This window comes from Lates calcarifer, linkage group LG24 (assembly GCF_001640805.2).
Source record: "Lates calcarifer isolate ASB-BC8 linkage group LG24, TLL_Latcal_v3, whole genome shotgun sequence".
NCBI lineage: Eukaryota > Metazoa > Chordata > Actinopteri > Centropomidae > Lates > Lates calcarifer.
Window position 1 is genome coordinate 13,474,397 of NC_066856.1, and position 14,756 is coordinate 13,489,152.

Genomic DNA, 14,756 nt, shown 5'->3' on the forward strand with positions numbered 1-14,756 from the left:
AATTGATCTGAGATAACAAGCTCTATATGTTGAAAAATGCACATTGCACACAAAAGAGGGAAAAACTAGAAAATTATATATCAGTAAATGTTTTTTTAAAGTGCAGATTTTCCTTAAAGCCTCTTAAAACCACTGATGAATGTCAAAATTCAGATTCAGGAGGATAATTTATTAAACAGTGGCAGGAATATTATTCTTGGAATATTTATCTCAGACTGCAGTGAGCAGGCAGAGTCACATGCATGATAGAAAAGGTCAATGAAATGGATTGAGTGAGGAGAAAATCATTGCATGCTCTTATTTCTCTGCCAAAAGGTCTTCAGTGGCATTAATGTCCTGCTCTCTGTGATATATAATGAAAGACTGTGTGTGTGCGTGCATGAGTGTGCGAGTCTGTGTGTGAGTCGTTTAGGTCTACTGAGTCTTCATTACACCAGAGCTGGGTCCACTCCTGTCCTCTTGCCCTCGCTCATTGCCTCTCCCTGTGCCGGCCAGGAATAATGAATTACAGTGGATGCCATGGGGGGGCTGAGTGAGTGGCTCAGAAGTGGACTCCATTTTAGCTCAAATTACCTCTCAGATCCCATTCAAATGGCAGTCTCAGGCTGCTCTCTGCTTCCTCTACGTGTTCCTATCTGAGGGTGAAATGATCCACTCACGCCCTTTTCTTCATTTACTCATTTACGTAGCTATGATTCCTGCGTTTTTGTCTTTTTTTTTTTGCTGGTCAATCCCCCAGTGCTCTAGTTTAAATTTCAGAAAAGTCAAAAGGAATGGAAACAAAACATCTCCATAAAAAATAAAGCCACACAGAAAAAGAGACGGCACCATCTTTAACAGTGTAAACAACAGTCCATGTCTCAGTGGGATTTATCAGTTCAGTCAGCATGCTCAGCCTTGTGTGCCATTCCTGTTGATTCCTCTCCTTCCTCCGCAGGACAATAATACAATGACAGCATAAACCTCAGGTGATGGCACATTATGCATGCCATCCAGACAAATCCTTCCCAGTGTAAATTAAACACATCCAGTGCATCTTACAGCCCAGATCAGACCCTGTAAATCGACCAGGGTAATAATAACAACAACTGAATAAAAAGCTAATGGAATAAATCAAGGTGAGCATTTCCATTGCAAGATCTATCCTGAGAGGCAGACAACAAAAACTCTGCATATTATGGCAAGTCAAAAACAGGGAGTCGGCTACAAATTTACACCACAGGCCAAAATCAGCATGCTCATGCCTTGGTTTTCTATAAATAATGAAAGGTTTAAATATGAGGGGAAGCTCTTTCAATCCAGATTCAACTAATTTACTCATAAAATAAGCAAAAAAACCAAAATACACTCTATCTGTAGGCCTGTGTGTGGGCTTTAATTGTGTAAATTAGACACTTTAATCAAAATATCAAACATTAAAAATACAATGATTCAGTCACTGTCTGTTTGTCCTAAAAACTAAAAGCCCTGACACCTGTTGTGTGGCTATACAAACCTGATATCACACACATCTACAGCCAGTTCCAATCTGTTCATGCACACACACACACACACACACACACACACACACACACACGCACATATAGGGAGTATGTTCTGTGTCACCTTTGCATAATCCAAAATCATGCTTGCAGCCGTGCTTAGGATGCATTAAAGGTCGATGTTTGTCATGTTTTAATTAGTCTTCATTAGTAGGCGTAAGAGACATTTCTGGGAAGCAACAGGCATGCGAGCCCATTCACCTCGCTGCTGAGAGATGCACGAAGTTGGCAGGCTAAAAACCATCTGGGAAAGTTATTGTGCCTAAAACGGCCTTTGACAAGTGACAAATTCACAACATATTCGCGGCTGGGGGGTAAAAACAACTCAGGTGCATGCGGGAGGAGGGGGTCGGTGTTAGGGGTGAAAGGGACTCCGTCGCACATGGCCCTTTCAGGGGAGTCCAGCACTATTTTGGCGAGTTAAACGGCACAGGGCGCGATGCCACACAGGGAGAGGGGTCGAATAACCGCTTATGACTGACCTCTTTCCACTATAATTAAAGTTGCAAGCTGGACCCAGAGACATAACAGAAATTGTTTCCTAGCGTTTAGAATGAACTCCGATCTGAAAACGGAAATAATGTGGAGAAAAAACACGAGGGCAATCCAGGATTTTCAGACCACTAATTAAACGTGCAACTTTGAAAACTCTATACTGTGATATAAAACCTTCCGGCTTGTTGTTGTGATAATTTTCATTGTGCTGATACTCATTAAGTCCACTAGAATAGGCTACAGTTTGAAGATGAGTAAGATCTGTAACATGTAGCCTATTTAGTGTGGCCCATATGCATTTTTGGAAAATGCACCTTGCATCTCTGCAGAAATGGAGTTACTGCAAACTCAGTTCTAACACCTTTTGATTTTCATGAGATTTAACACCTTTAAAATGAATAAAAATCTCATTAAGTTTGGTCTGGCGACCTCATTATGATGACCTAACCACATATCTAACTGCACTGCTAATGAAACCTGAGTTTATTCTGCAGCAAGTGCTTTCCACCTGTCTCTCTCCCACTTGTTCCTCCCTCCTCATAAACGCGAGACAGGTGCACGAGGCATGTGGACGATCCAAAACCCGCAAAGCATCGTGTGTGCTCCCCCTCACTCGCAGGAGCATCGAGGGCCAAAAACTTTAGGGGCCACCGATCTGAGCTGGGCTGAATGAATGGGGTGGGGGTGGGGGGCAGTGAACATCAGGTAGACTGTGGACTCTTTAACATTACACTGGCTTTTCTTTGAGGTCTGTTTAGCGGCACATTTTCATTCATAAATGCCCCCCCAGTTCCCCCACTACCACCCCCTCCATGTTGCAGTGGTAGCCTATTTGTTCTGTATGACTCAGAATGTAAACCCATTAACCTTACGGAAATAGCCACCACGTGCAGTTCATTCTTTGCTGTCGCAAGTAAGACGTCCCGATAAAGTCCTGAGGACCAGCTGGAAACCTGGTAGGTGAAGAATTCAGTGGTCCTGACACCAGTTGACTATCACACGGGATCTACCTCCATGAGGCTTTAATAGTCTGTCTGAACTAAACTCCGGGATTTATTAAACAATAAAAAACTACTCTGACTTTTACACGTTTAATCCTCCTTAAAGCTGTGCAAAAACATGCAAGTCTGAAAAAAGAAATCCTGCACATACACGCGCAAATCTTGTGCGCACCTTCTTAATTTTTTCCTTAACAATCAGATTTTTATTTCTAACCCTTTACTGTCCATTGTCACTGGGCCTGTGCTGTTTTAAAACTCTTTGAATCAGGAATAATTTTTTCAACCTTTCATATTTTTTTTTATTTCAAAATAAAACATGTAGTTTTAAAATGCATGTTTGGCAAGAACTGCCTATACGGTTGGAATTACTGGTGCAGGACACAGCTTCCATTTTCTTTTTGGAGTTATGTTTTATTTTGTAACTTTAATTTAAGCCTTTGAAGTATTTTTGTGTTTAGTTTTTATCTTTAGTCTGGCATTAAAAGTCTGAGCAACTGAACAAACTGACTCCTCGTGTTGCGTTACTCTCACGGAGACTGAGCTTGTAATAAGCTTGTTCATTTATACACTTTGTTAAAACTATATTTTCCAACTCTTCGGCAGAACCAGAAATCAATGTGATAGTAACTAAAGTTGCAACAGTATAGATGATTATTTTCAGCCAGTTTTAAATTGATCTTTGCACTTTGCATCCAACACAACTGAACGTACGGCACAGCTACAGAAACTTTTTCCACTTTCTCTTATGGACAATGAGAAAACCGCTTTCTTCTCTAAAATGATGTGAATTAAGACTGGAGTTTTTCTGCTTTATACCTGTAGGAAATGTACTTTTTACATCAGACAAACACTTGAAAAATAACTTTAAGAAGTGGCCATCAGTTGAGCATTTTTCTCATATTAGTGGGGCATTCAAGAGTTTGCTGATGGGAACTGAGCCGCATTCAATTAGCCTTCATCTAATTTAGCTGAAGCCTTAATTGCGCTCAGGGTGGTGCAGTTGTTTGCGCTAAGCTCTGTTTGAGACTTCTTCTCCTTAAGAACAATCCCAATTCAAATGAGACTTATCTACGCCAGACCGATCAGACGGATTAAGAGTTATTAAAACCTATGAAGGGCTGAAACCAGAAGATTCTGCTGCCCCAAAGTCCGCGGCGACTCCTGAGGATTCCTGTGTAAACACCACGGAAAAATTATATAGACATCACCTGCATGATGAATAAATAGTGGGGTAAAGGATAACATCTGGAGTGAGAATAGAAAAATTAATTAATTAGCCTTTAAGAAGCAGCATCTCGCTGCATGTTTTCTTCCAAAATAAAAATCCAAACTTAAGAGCACTTTGGGATTTAACCCAAATGATCCTAACATGCAGAATACAGTATTCAGCATGGTTTAACAGTAAAATAAAGCAGGAGCAAGCGGTTACAGCTTGCATATTACACTGAAAAAATATCCATATCTTGACGCTTGTGGCAAAAATAATAATAGCCTTTGTTTTTAATCTAAATCTCCTTTTTCCACACAGGTCCCTGCTCAGTTTCGCCATATTCGGTGCACTGGCAGACCTCTTGTTTCTGGAAAATTCCTGGTAAAACAATGGGGCACTGGAAGCAGGTGGAACTCCCTTCCATATTATATACATATCCGTATTTAGATGTGTATTTGTAAACTGGTTGACTTTTTTTGCAGTGTAGACTACATGCAATTAGGCCCGCTTCTAATCTTTTCTAATTCAGGTTAGCCGGGCTCTTGGGCTGACCCGGGATGGGGGGGGGGGGACAGGGGGCAGCGAGCTTCCAGGCTCACAAAAGGCGCAACAAAAAAAATCATACAGGATCATCAAATAGGAGAGACGTGGCTTTCAGGTTTTGAAAGGCACAGGAAGCTGGAGGATTTGGTCCGACCCCTGCATGGTGACAGAGCTGATATCTTAGAGACCCCCATTCATCTGGAGGGGAAGGGATGGTGACCGGGTAGAGAAGGGAGGGAGGAAAGGGTGGGTGGAGGGAGGGGGGGGTTGCCGGGGTAGGGTGGGGTGGGGTGGAAGGAGGAGAGGGATGGAGGGGGGCTCAGGGTGCATCTGCAGAGGTCCCACCGCCCTCTGATCTGTGAGCTGGCACACATCACGGCGTCCATTCACAAATCCTCCTTCTGCGCGTCACCTTTTGTAGTACTCCATAGTACTGAGCGCTGGTGACGTGTAAGACAATCCTACCAAGGAAAATACAGAGGAAAAAAATAGGTTATAGGAACTCAAGGACAGGGCACATGCGCACAATGCATGCAATTTATTATAGTACTACGAGGGTTGTCCATATATGTGTGTGTACGCGTGTGTGTGTGCGCGAGGGAGAGGAGGGAGGGAGGGGTAGCGGTGTTGAGCTATAAGTGAATATGAAATAGACCCAGTTGCTGGATTTATAGGCTGCATAGAAACTAAATCAGACGTTCAAACTGTGCGCTACAAGCCTTGAATTAAAAAAGAAGAAAAAAAACAGGGAATATTAACCCTTCCCTGCAAAGCAGAAGAGACACTCCAGTGCTTTTTAAAACAAACAAGAGAAAAGAGACAAGAAAACCGAAGTATTCGCTTATTTAGTAGAACCTGACAGACATGACATGTGCGATAATCAATATTTCCTGCTTCCCTGAACAAGAGCAGAATATATCCATGGCAAATAATAATTTTATCCAGCCACTGCGTTAACCATAGGACGGCAATCTCAATGTACACTTTTAATATGATAAAAAAAAAAGGATTATTGATTAGGTGACACCATGCTGGCTATATGTTAACAAGGATTGTATAAAACTTGATATCGTTGCTTATTGATTTGACGTGGGCCTGCAGGCGGCTGTTTGCAGGTTCCATGACATGAGACTTACACAGCAAATAACACCTGAATATGAAAAGTGTGCGTTTGTGTCCCGCGTGCGAAATAATGGCAGACCAGGGCTCCGGGTTTATACACGTCAGAGTCTGGACAAAATGTTATTTTTTTAATTGACTCCACGGCTGTTTGAACACTGGACCATGTTTTGCCAAAAAATGTGAAAAGTAGCTCGCACGTGTACAGGTTTAAAGCCATCTTATAGAAAAACTACATACGCCCTATAACACAGGCCTGTATGACCTGGCTTTATGAGCACATTCACGTAGTGAGCGGTGCTATTACAGATTTCATTGGACAGTTTTTAAAAATACTACAGTAAAAATGAAAAATATATGTATGGATTTTTTATATATGAGTTTCTCCGCGTCTGGACACCATAGGCCCCGATACAGATGGATCCTTTTAATTTTGCAATAATTGTCTTTATAAATTAATAATTAAAAATAAACAATAAACACCCCAAAGACTAAATATGGAGGAGCTTCACTATCTAAAGCACATAATAGCCAATAACAATATACATCAAAACAATATACCAGTGAGAAAACATGGAAACAAAAACAGCCAAAAACAATACTAAAGCAGGCTTATAAATACACTTATTAATGGCTTTGGATATATCTATAATGCCTAACTGTACTAGGAAATAAAAAAACTCAAAACAGTAACACCGTAATATGCTAATCAACTGATCGTACAATAATATTTTAACCCTTAATCAACCAGGACAAAGTGTCCTAGTAGACAGGTGAACCATATCATCTCGCTTATGTGTCAAACCACACAAACTGTCAGTGTTTAAAGCGATGATAGTGAAGACTGGAATCAGGTTTTCCACTAAAAACAGGACACGGTTCTTATTTTTGTCTTTACATCACTGCAGACCAAAACATGCAGGTCCAAAGTGACAAGACAATAGTGACTCAAAACCCTACAATAGTGGGGATTATGGGCTTGTAAAGTATACACTGCAAAAAATACACACATGGTCTAGTTTAGAAGCTTAAAAACCTGTTTTCCTTCTGAAGACTGCAGCAGAGTGAGATGACTTATTTACACTGTTGTTTCACCTACTTCCAGAATTTTCTTTTAAAGATAGGTCCTGTGCGTAACAAGCACCATATACGACCCGTTACCTTCATAAGTCTATTTTTTGTTTTAAAACACCGTTTCAATATGGAAACTACTGAGATTAACTGGAAGATATGCCACTTTTAAAGAAATATAAGATTTTGGGGCTCAATAGCAAACTGCTTGGGTGTTAAAATGTGTATTTTTTTTTGTAGTGCACACAAGCTCTTATTATAATTCAGAGCCTGAAATGGTGTCATTTCCTCCAGACGTCCCTGTTTTGCTGTGAGGTTAGAGGCCAAGCCCAGGCGGTAGCGGCCCTGTCTGTGCCTCCATTGTCTGCTGCTTATTTAGCGCTCAACATTAATCTGCGCTTCCCCTCACAAGTGAGAAACAATCGCAGCATGAGAGTGGCCTGTCTAATTACATCTTTCACTCCCAACTTTCACTTCAGCAGCCGACGGGAGAAGCTTGGATGGGCCCTTTGTGACTGATAAGTGACCAGAGGGTGTCGTTCAGGTAGATTTGGGATAAGATTTTTTTTTTTTAAAAGGCAGCATTATCAGACAGAAGTGATTCACTTTTAATGTAGGAAGCGTATTCAAACCTCTACTACAAGCCTGTGATGTTGCACTTTGTTGTCCAGGCGCATTTGAACAAACAAATCCAGATAAACTCCAAACAAATATTTTAGGTAATAACACCTCACAATAATTGCTTTGCAATTTGCACAAAGCCTGTATTTAACAGGTGAAAAGTCAAGGATATGATGCTTGCCGCAGGACAAAGCCTGGCTTAAACTCGAGATTAAATTACAAGCTTTAACGTGCCACAAATACAAATTAAAACAACAGTTGTGGGCCACGAACGCAACATACACATTGTCTAAAAAGCTCATTTTTACAGCACAGTTCAAAGAAACATTTAACCAATCAATATCATACCGGCTGACTGGCCAGTGATGCACAAATAATCACGTTATACAACTAAATATGTATTAATTTAAAGATATTTGGATCAAAGTTGCTCCCACTCTCAGAAACCAACAGAAGAAAAGACAATGCATGCTTGTAATAATAAAAAGAAGGCAGCTGACTTTCTAACTGCATTGTTCAAAGGCTCCTCACTCAGTCTCAGCCTCGCTGCTCCTCTGGTCCTTCCTCGATGCCCCTTGTGTTTTTTCTTTATTATTTTATTTTCTCCCCCGGTTCAAACGCCAGCGGAGAACCGGCTGAGCCCTGCCTGCTGCCCGGTGGCGTCCTGGGAGGAGAAATACAAACTTAGTAGCTGGTCAGCAAAGTTCCTCCAAAGTTTTGTCTTTGGCGCGACTCAGTATCCCGAGCGCCGCGCACAAAACAGTTTGTTTGCATCACTGATTTCTTTTAAAGGGATACGGACCCAGTTCTTGGTCGACCGCATGAGAACATGAAAAATACTTAAACGCAACATCCTCCACCTGCACGTTTTGGAAATCACCCAGGGCAGACTCTTTTGGCTGTCACGTTTAAGTTTTGATGCTTTTTTTCTTGTTGTCGCCAATTATGAGGCGACTTGAAAGCAACACGACACATTAAGACCATCCTGCAAATCAGACTGGTTACATGTCATGATATAACCAACAAACGTGCTGCAGCTGTGGGGTAAAAAAACGTCTTGAGATTAAATTCACTTTTCGAGAAAAATACAGTTACTCCACCCTCAGTTCTGAACGTGAGGCATGCAGCAATTCTGTCCGCATTTAACCTTGGCCAGGACAGAATGACTTTAACTAACTCCCAATCCATTTGACCTTACAGGTGTTATAATAACCTTTATATAATCTGACACATTCCCAACAGATACTTGTGTTTTCACTGTTGTCCAAAGCCTATTTTCAGATATTTAAACACATGTTGCCTCAAAGATGTTCACATCACGGATCTCCTCATACATCCACATGAGGCCATATTACTTTATTTTGATAGGATTGTGATTCATCTGGCTTAATATAAATATTCCTTATTATTGATTTAAAAAATGTAACTATATGTAACAACATGCATGTAAAAGTGTCTTAAATTAAACTTCTTTGCTCCTAGGATGTGCTATAGTGCCTTAAAATGAAGTGAAAATGTAAAATTCCTCATTTTATTTTATTGGGAATCCCTCTATGCCCTGCAAGCAAGGAACCCCGGGGGTCCCCGCAACCCACTCTGACAACCGATGCTTCAATCTTTCTTTGTTTTTTATCTTATTTTAGAAACACAAACGAGTCGGTGTGCGTCGCGTTTGCGAACTGAAACTCCCAATAAATGAAGTTACATGTTCATAAACGCAGATGAATTATTGGGAGTATCTGAGAGCATGCACGGGATTTAAATGAGGCTGGTTCCACCGTTTTAGTCCAGGACTCTTTCCCTTTACTAAGGCGAAGATGGGCGTTTGTGGACTGCTCTGGAGTCTGCGTCACGTGGCCTGGTTTCTGCCTCGCCATTGGTGCAAGGCACGTGTCTGGGAGGACGGTGGGAAAACGTCACTCGGGGGGCTCGTATTGAAAATAAGAACAAAACTCCAGAGTGAGAGTATTAGAGCATCAGTTTAGGAGCCTCTTTATTTACCCTTAGTTTAGTTTAGGTGTAGGCACTACTGAGCACACTGAAATCGGATAACACTAAATTGGACGGTGCGCAAATGGCACATGTTTTAGCTCTGCGATATCAGTTGTAACCCGAGGTTGAGGGAATATATGTCAAAAAGTATGCTTTTCTCAGAGGACACTACCGCAAGGCTTTGCATGGTGTCCAAGGCACTCACTAGTATTTGAGTTCCTTTTTTTTATTTATTTTACGCGTGCAGTTTTTTTCGCAATTTAATTTCCCTGAAGTTCTTTGCCAATTTTATTGCAGCGGAGAGAGCGATAAAGGGGTTAAAGAGAGTAAAGCGGGGAAAGTGAATCAGTATGGAAGAAAATGATCACGGCAACAGAGACGTGGTGGAGCGGCAGGAGTCGGCGGATGAATCAAACAGAGCCATCCTTCCCCTTTTACAAGCGCCGGGGAACCTGCAGATCCCTCACCGGGTCACCAATTTCTTCATCGACAACATCCTGCGGCCGGATTTCGGCAAGAAAAAGGACGGGGGCGCGAACCGCGAAGAGGGTAGCCTGGCGTCGCGGGAGAGCCACAACAGCCCCGCCGCCCCTCAGACCGAGCCGGTGGGGAGCACGGTGCCGGCGGAAGGGACCTCCACTCCGCACACGGTTACCGGGGCTAAGAAGCCCGCTATAGCCGCCGAGGAGCCCCTGAAACCCCGCGGGGAGAACGGAGACCAGTGCCTAAGCTCAGACTCAGACAGTTCCCAAGCCAGCTCAAACCAAGCCCTGTCTCAGCCCATGCTGTGGCCAGCCTGGGTCTACTGCACCAGATACTCGGACAGGCCTTCTTCAGGTTGGTGGCATCGTGCATGCGTTTTTACTATATACCGTATTCTCGGTAACCTGAAATACCCCGTAACACTGACCCCGGATGCCTTGACCGACTTCTGCCGAGTAGAGTGGAGCGAAGCGTGCAGTCAGTGCACCGCAAACTCACAATTAACCCAAAAATAAATCACATTTTAAAAAAATAGAAAATTATTGAATGCAAAACGCCAATCCAGAGCTCGCCTATTAAGAATATGCACTTGTGCAAAGCAGAAAAATACCATTTGAAAAATAATAAATAAAACTGGCTTTTCGGTAAGAGTAGGCCTATTTTTAAATGCAAACAGAAAGAGAAAAATATTTCTTTTTAACAGAAACACGTTGTCAAATCTTCATATTTTAATTACTCACCAAAATATACCAAAACATAATAAACAGCTATTTTTTTTTTTTTAGCTTTTACGCACAGATATTTCTCTATTAAAATGCTCCCATTCAGGCAGTCTTCTTGCAAATCTCCCTGGGTTATGAATATGATAATACTGGGGTCCTACATAGAGTAAACATAAGCGCGCTGATAGGCTGCATGTCTTCAGGAGAATCTGCAGGTCTGCAAAATATTATATGTCAGAGCTGTTTGGCTGTTTGACGAGTTGTGTTTGTGATGAATTAAAAATGCATGTTTTCACAATGGACGCTGGCATTAGCACGTGTGTACCCAGGCCAGTAGTGAGCTTTAAAGTATTATTTCTAATCTTTATTTATAAGAATTCACTGCTTACAACTTCTCTGCCTGCAGCAAGGTTAATATCTTGTCTATTTTTTAAGTGTCCATCAAAAGTGGGGTACAACTTGTTCTCATGCATTATGTAACGCTGTATAGAGTGGCGTAGGCGACTACTACGAGTTGTAGAGCTGCACAGTTTTTATATGGGCTGCTTGGGGAAAAAAGACACACACACTCACACACACAAGCTGATTCATCAGTAAAAAGGTTCGGCCTGTATTATGTCGTTTTAAATGTTTTTTTCAGTGTTTGGAGGAGGGAACCAAACACTTAGCCCAAAGCTCCACCAAACAGGCCTCTGTCCAGATAGGAAATTAATGTGGATCTAATGTGTGCTGCTCAGATTCTGTTCACGTTTGCCCATTGAGGAGCTTTTCAAGTGGCTCACAAAAAGCAAAAATGCAAAGTAGCTGCACTGAATTTTATCCTGGTTTTCAACTCACCTGCAACAACAGTAGCTGAGATGTGTCACTGATGTTTTCCCCCCCAGTGTTGTCCTATTGGCTAATAATTCCTTATTGGTGTCAGTGTGTGTGATGTGAGTGTGAGTGTGTGAGTGTGTGTGTGTGTGTGTACGTATGTGTGTGCAGGCGAAGAAGAGTGATGGAAACAGGGAGGGAGGGGAGCTTTTGCTTCTTGGATGTTTTCTCCAGTGGAGAAAACATTTTACAATCAGTGCTTCTCGGGTTTTTTACTCATTTGTCCAAAATGTTTGGGGGCACCAGATAAACTTACATTTGTGATTTTATTTTTCTTAACAAAAAAGCTTCGAAAGACTCGTAGGCTAGTAACGTATTGGCAACAGATGTCTGAACTTTTTTTTGAGATTGAAATAAGTTTTAAATTCTACATTTTTCTTGTAAAATAGACTTTAAGCAGCTGTTTTACATAGATTCTCGGTACTATCCTACATGTAAAGTAGAACAGTATACTATGTATATGTTGATGGGGTATTTTAATGGGATAACCCAAAAATATATGGAGCCGTTTGCCTGACTATGACCCATGTAAAAGTTTTGCTATCTCTCTATTTTCGCCCATATTCGTGACCAATATATCTGTGTCTGTGACCCCACATTCCCCGATTCCCCTCCACTGCAGGGCCAAGATCTCGCAAACCAAAGAAGAAATCGACCAGCAAAGAGGACAAGCGACCACGGACGGCCTTCACAGCAGAACAGCTGCAAAGACTAAAATCGGAGTTTCAGACAAATCGGTATCTGACCGAGCAGAGGCGGCAGAACCTGGCGCAGGAACTGGGCCTGAACGAGTCCCAGATCAAGATCTGGTTTCAGAACAAGAGGGCCAAAATCAAGAAGGCCAGCGGCACTAAGAACGGTCTGGCCTTGCACCTGATGGCACAGGGACTGTACAATCACGCCACCGTCACGTCGAAAGACGAAAAATCAGACAGCGATTGATTTCCAGAGAAGTAAACAGCAGCCTCCTGACGAAAAAGAACCTATAGTAATCCTATGATAGTTTTTTTTAAAGAGGTATCACAACAAAACTCTACCTGCAGGAATATTTAATGGCACCACAGCAGATAAAAATACCACAAAGTACTATTACTATCACTATAGTAAACGTTGACTCACTACAGATATACAACGGTTCCAGGACACCATGAGAAAATTAAAAAACACTACAAATGAACATTAAGGTCACTGGACCACTGAGAGTCCCAGCAGGAGGATTTAATGATCTCTATAGGAGTATTATAGTGATTTTTCGTTATATGGGAGGTTGAATCAAGCCTACAATGCAATAATTTCATCGAATAAAGGGCCAGTGTATAGAGTATACCAGCATAAATTGTTTAAAAAAAATAAGAGAGAGATATTTCTGCAATATCACGTCTATAAAAGATGTTGTATAAAGGTATGTTTTCATTGTTTGTCGTCCCCGCCCCCCCAAACACAGGAGGTACAAATGCTTACACCCTTCATTTTTTCTATAGGCCTACTGCTACTATCATGATTGTCATCATTTTACATTTAACTGGCACTTGACGTTGCGATCTGTCAGTGAAGTGAACAAAAACTTAAGTCCAAAGAATATTTTTCTGCTGCATCCAGGCTACTGTGAATTTAAATAAATGCTAACACGAATTTTATTTCCATGCTTGTTGGTTTCCTTGGTTGTGTTTGATGTAAAAATGGGACAGAAGGGAGGTGGCTTTTTGTGTCACTCGTAGACCTAATCGGGCAGACAATGAATTTTGATACGTTTTTTTTTTTTTTAAAAGGAAGGAAGAAATTCACAGGAACAGTTTGTTATTATAAGTGACTGAGAGGTAGCGATTTTTTCTAACACGCCACTTAACTAAAATGCTGACTTAAGCCTTGTTTATATGTATGTGGTCGTCTCATAGCCTTTAAACAAACGTTATGCGCGTATTCCCTTCATTATACCAATGCATCAGTGCAGCTATTATAGTTTTAAATAGCAATATAAATCATTTGTTTTGTAGCTAAATGAGTTCAAGGCTATAATGCTGCCTATAAAGTCACAGAAACAGCTCTGTAGCATAAAGACAATGATGACAACCATTTTGCGCACTCTTTGGGTATAGACTATAAATGCAGGTTATTGGATGTTCTTGTTAAATCTTTCTCTATATACATTTTTATTACATATCCATATATCATAAAAGAAGGCAAATCCGTCAGTGACTGTATTACAAATGTTGGAAATCTCTTATCGTTGTTGAAAGGACTTCATATGTGTATTTATATAGATTATATTGAGAAAAAAATCTATCCAATGACCAGTGTTGCTTTAGAGTAGATATCTGAGGTGTTTACACTGCTTGTTTATCTTGCAATAACTTCTTTTTGTTTTCTTTTTATCGTGAATGAAAAATAGTTTATGGGGCCTTTGCATGAAAGCTGCAATTTGTTGTACTTGGGCAAATAACTGTGTTTATAAACTTTGGTCATTATCGACGAAAGTATGATCGAGCTAAGTTTTAGACTGTATCCATACCAAATTGTGGACTTTTTGCCTTTTCAAAGTGTTTTTGTTGTGTATCTGCAAAAAGTGTGTGTGAATTAAAATCCACCAAACAGAAACACACTTTGCCTTAAAGTTCAAGTGTGAACTTTTTATGAAACAGAACTGTGCCGAATCAGAGAAGCAGTATTACTTCAAATGCAGACTATTCAAGTTTAATGCCTTTATGAGAACTGCTGGTACGACATTATGAATTTACTCATCAGCGTATATCTATCTATATATGAACATGTTTAAATAAAATTACAACACAGAGTTGTAGAATACAATGCTATTTTTTATTTTATGTTGGAAGTATTCTTTGGTATAAATGTACATAATTTGTATCATGTATTAATTGTGTAATTAACTGCCTCCTGAAAACTGCAAAAGAAGAGTAAATAAACCTTGAAGATTATACACAAACAAGTTTCTAGCATGTTTCTATGAAGCAAAGGTTCACATACTGCTCTAAAAACTCTGAAAAAATAACTGAGGTCTGGTTAAAGCAGCAAATGTGACCTTCAATCAGTGCTGAGCTTCTGCAGGCCTGAAAAAAAACAGCTGCAT

General features: G+C 40.8%; 1 protein-coding gene across 1 annotated transcript; it reads left to right on the forward strand.

Moving 5' to 3' along the window:
• The first annotated feature begins 9,264 nt into the window (after positions 1 to 9,264).
• en2a (engrailed homeobox 2a) lies at positions 9,265 to 14,367 on the forward strand. The gene is made up of 2 exons (XM_018695369.2): positions 9,265 to 10,430; positions 12,294 to 14,367. The coding sequence occupies exons 1-2, from the start codon at positions 9,944 to 9,946 to the stop codon at positions 12,611 to 12,613; spliced, it is 807 nt and encodes a 268-aa protein (XP_018550885.1). The 5' UTR covers positions 9,265 to 9,943; the 3' UTR covers positions 12,614 to 14,367.
• Positions 14,368 to 14,756: the final 389 nt, after the last annotated feature.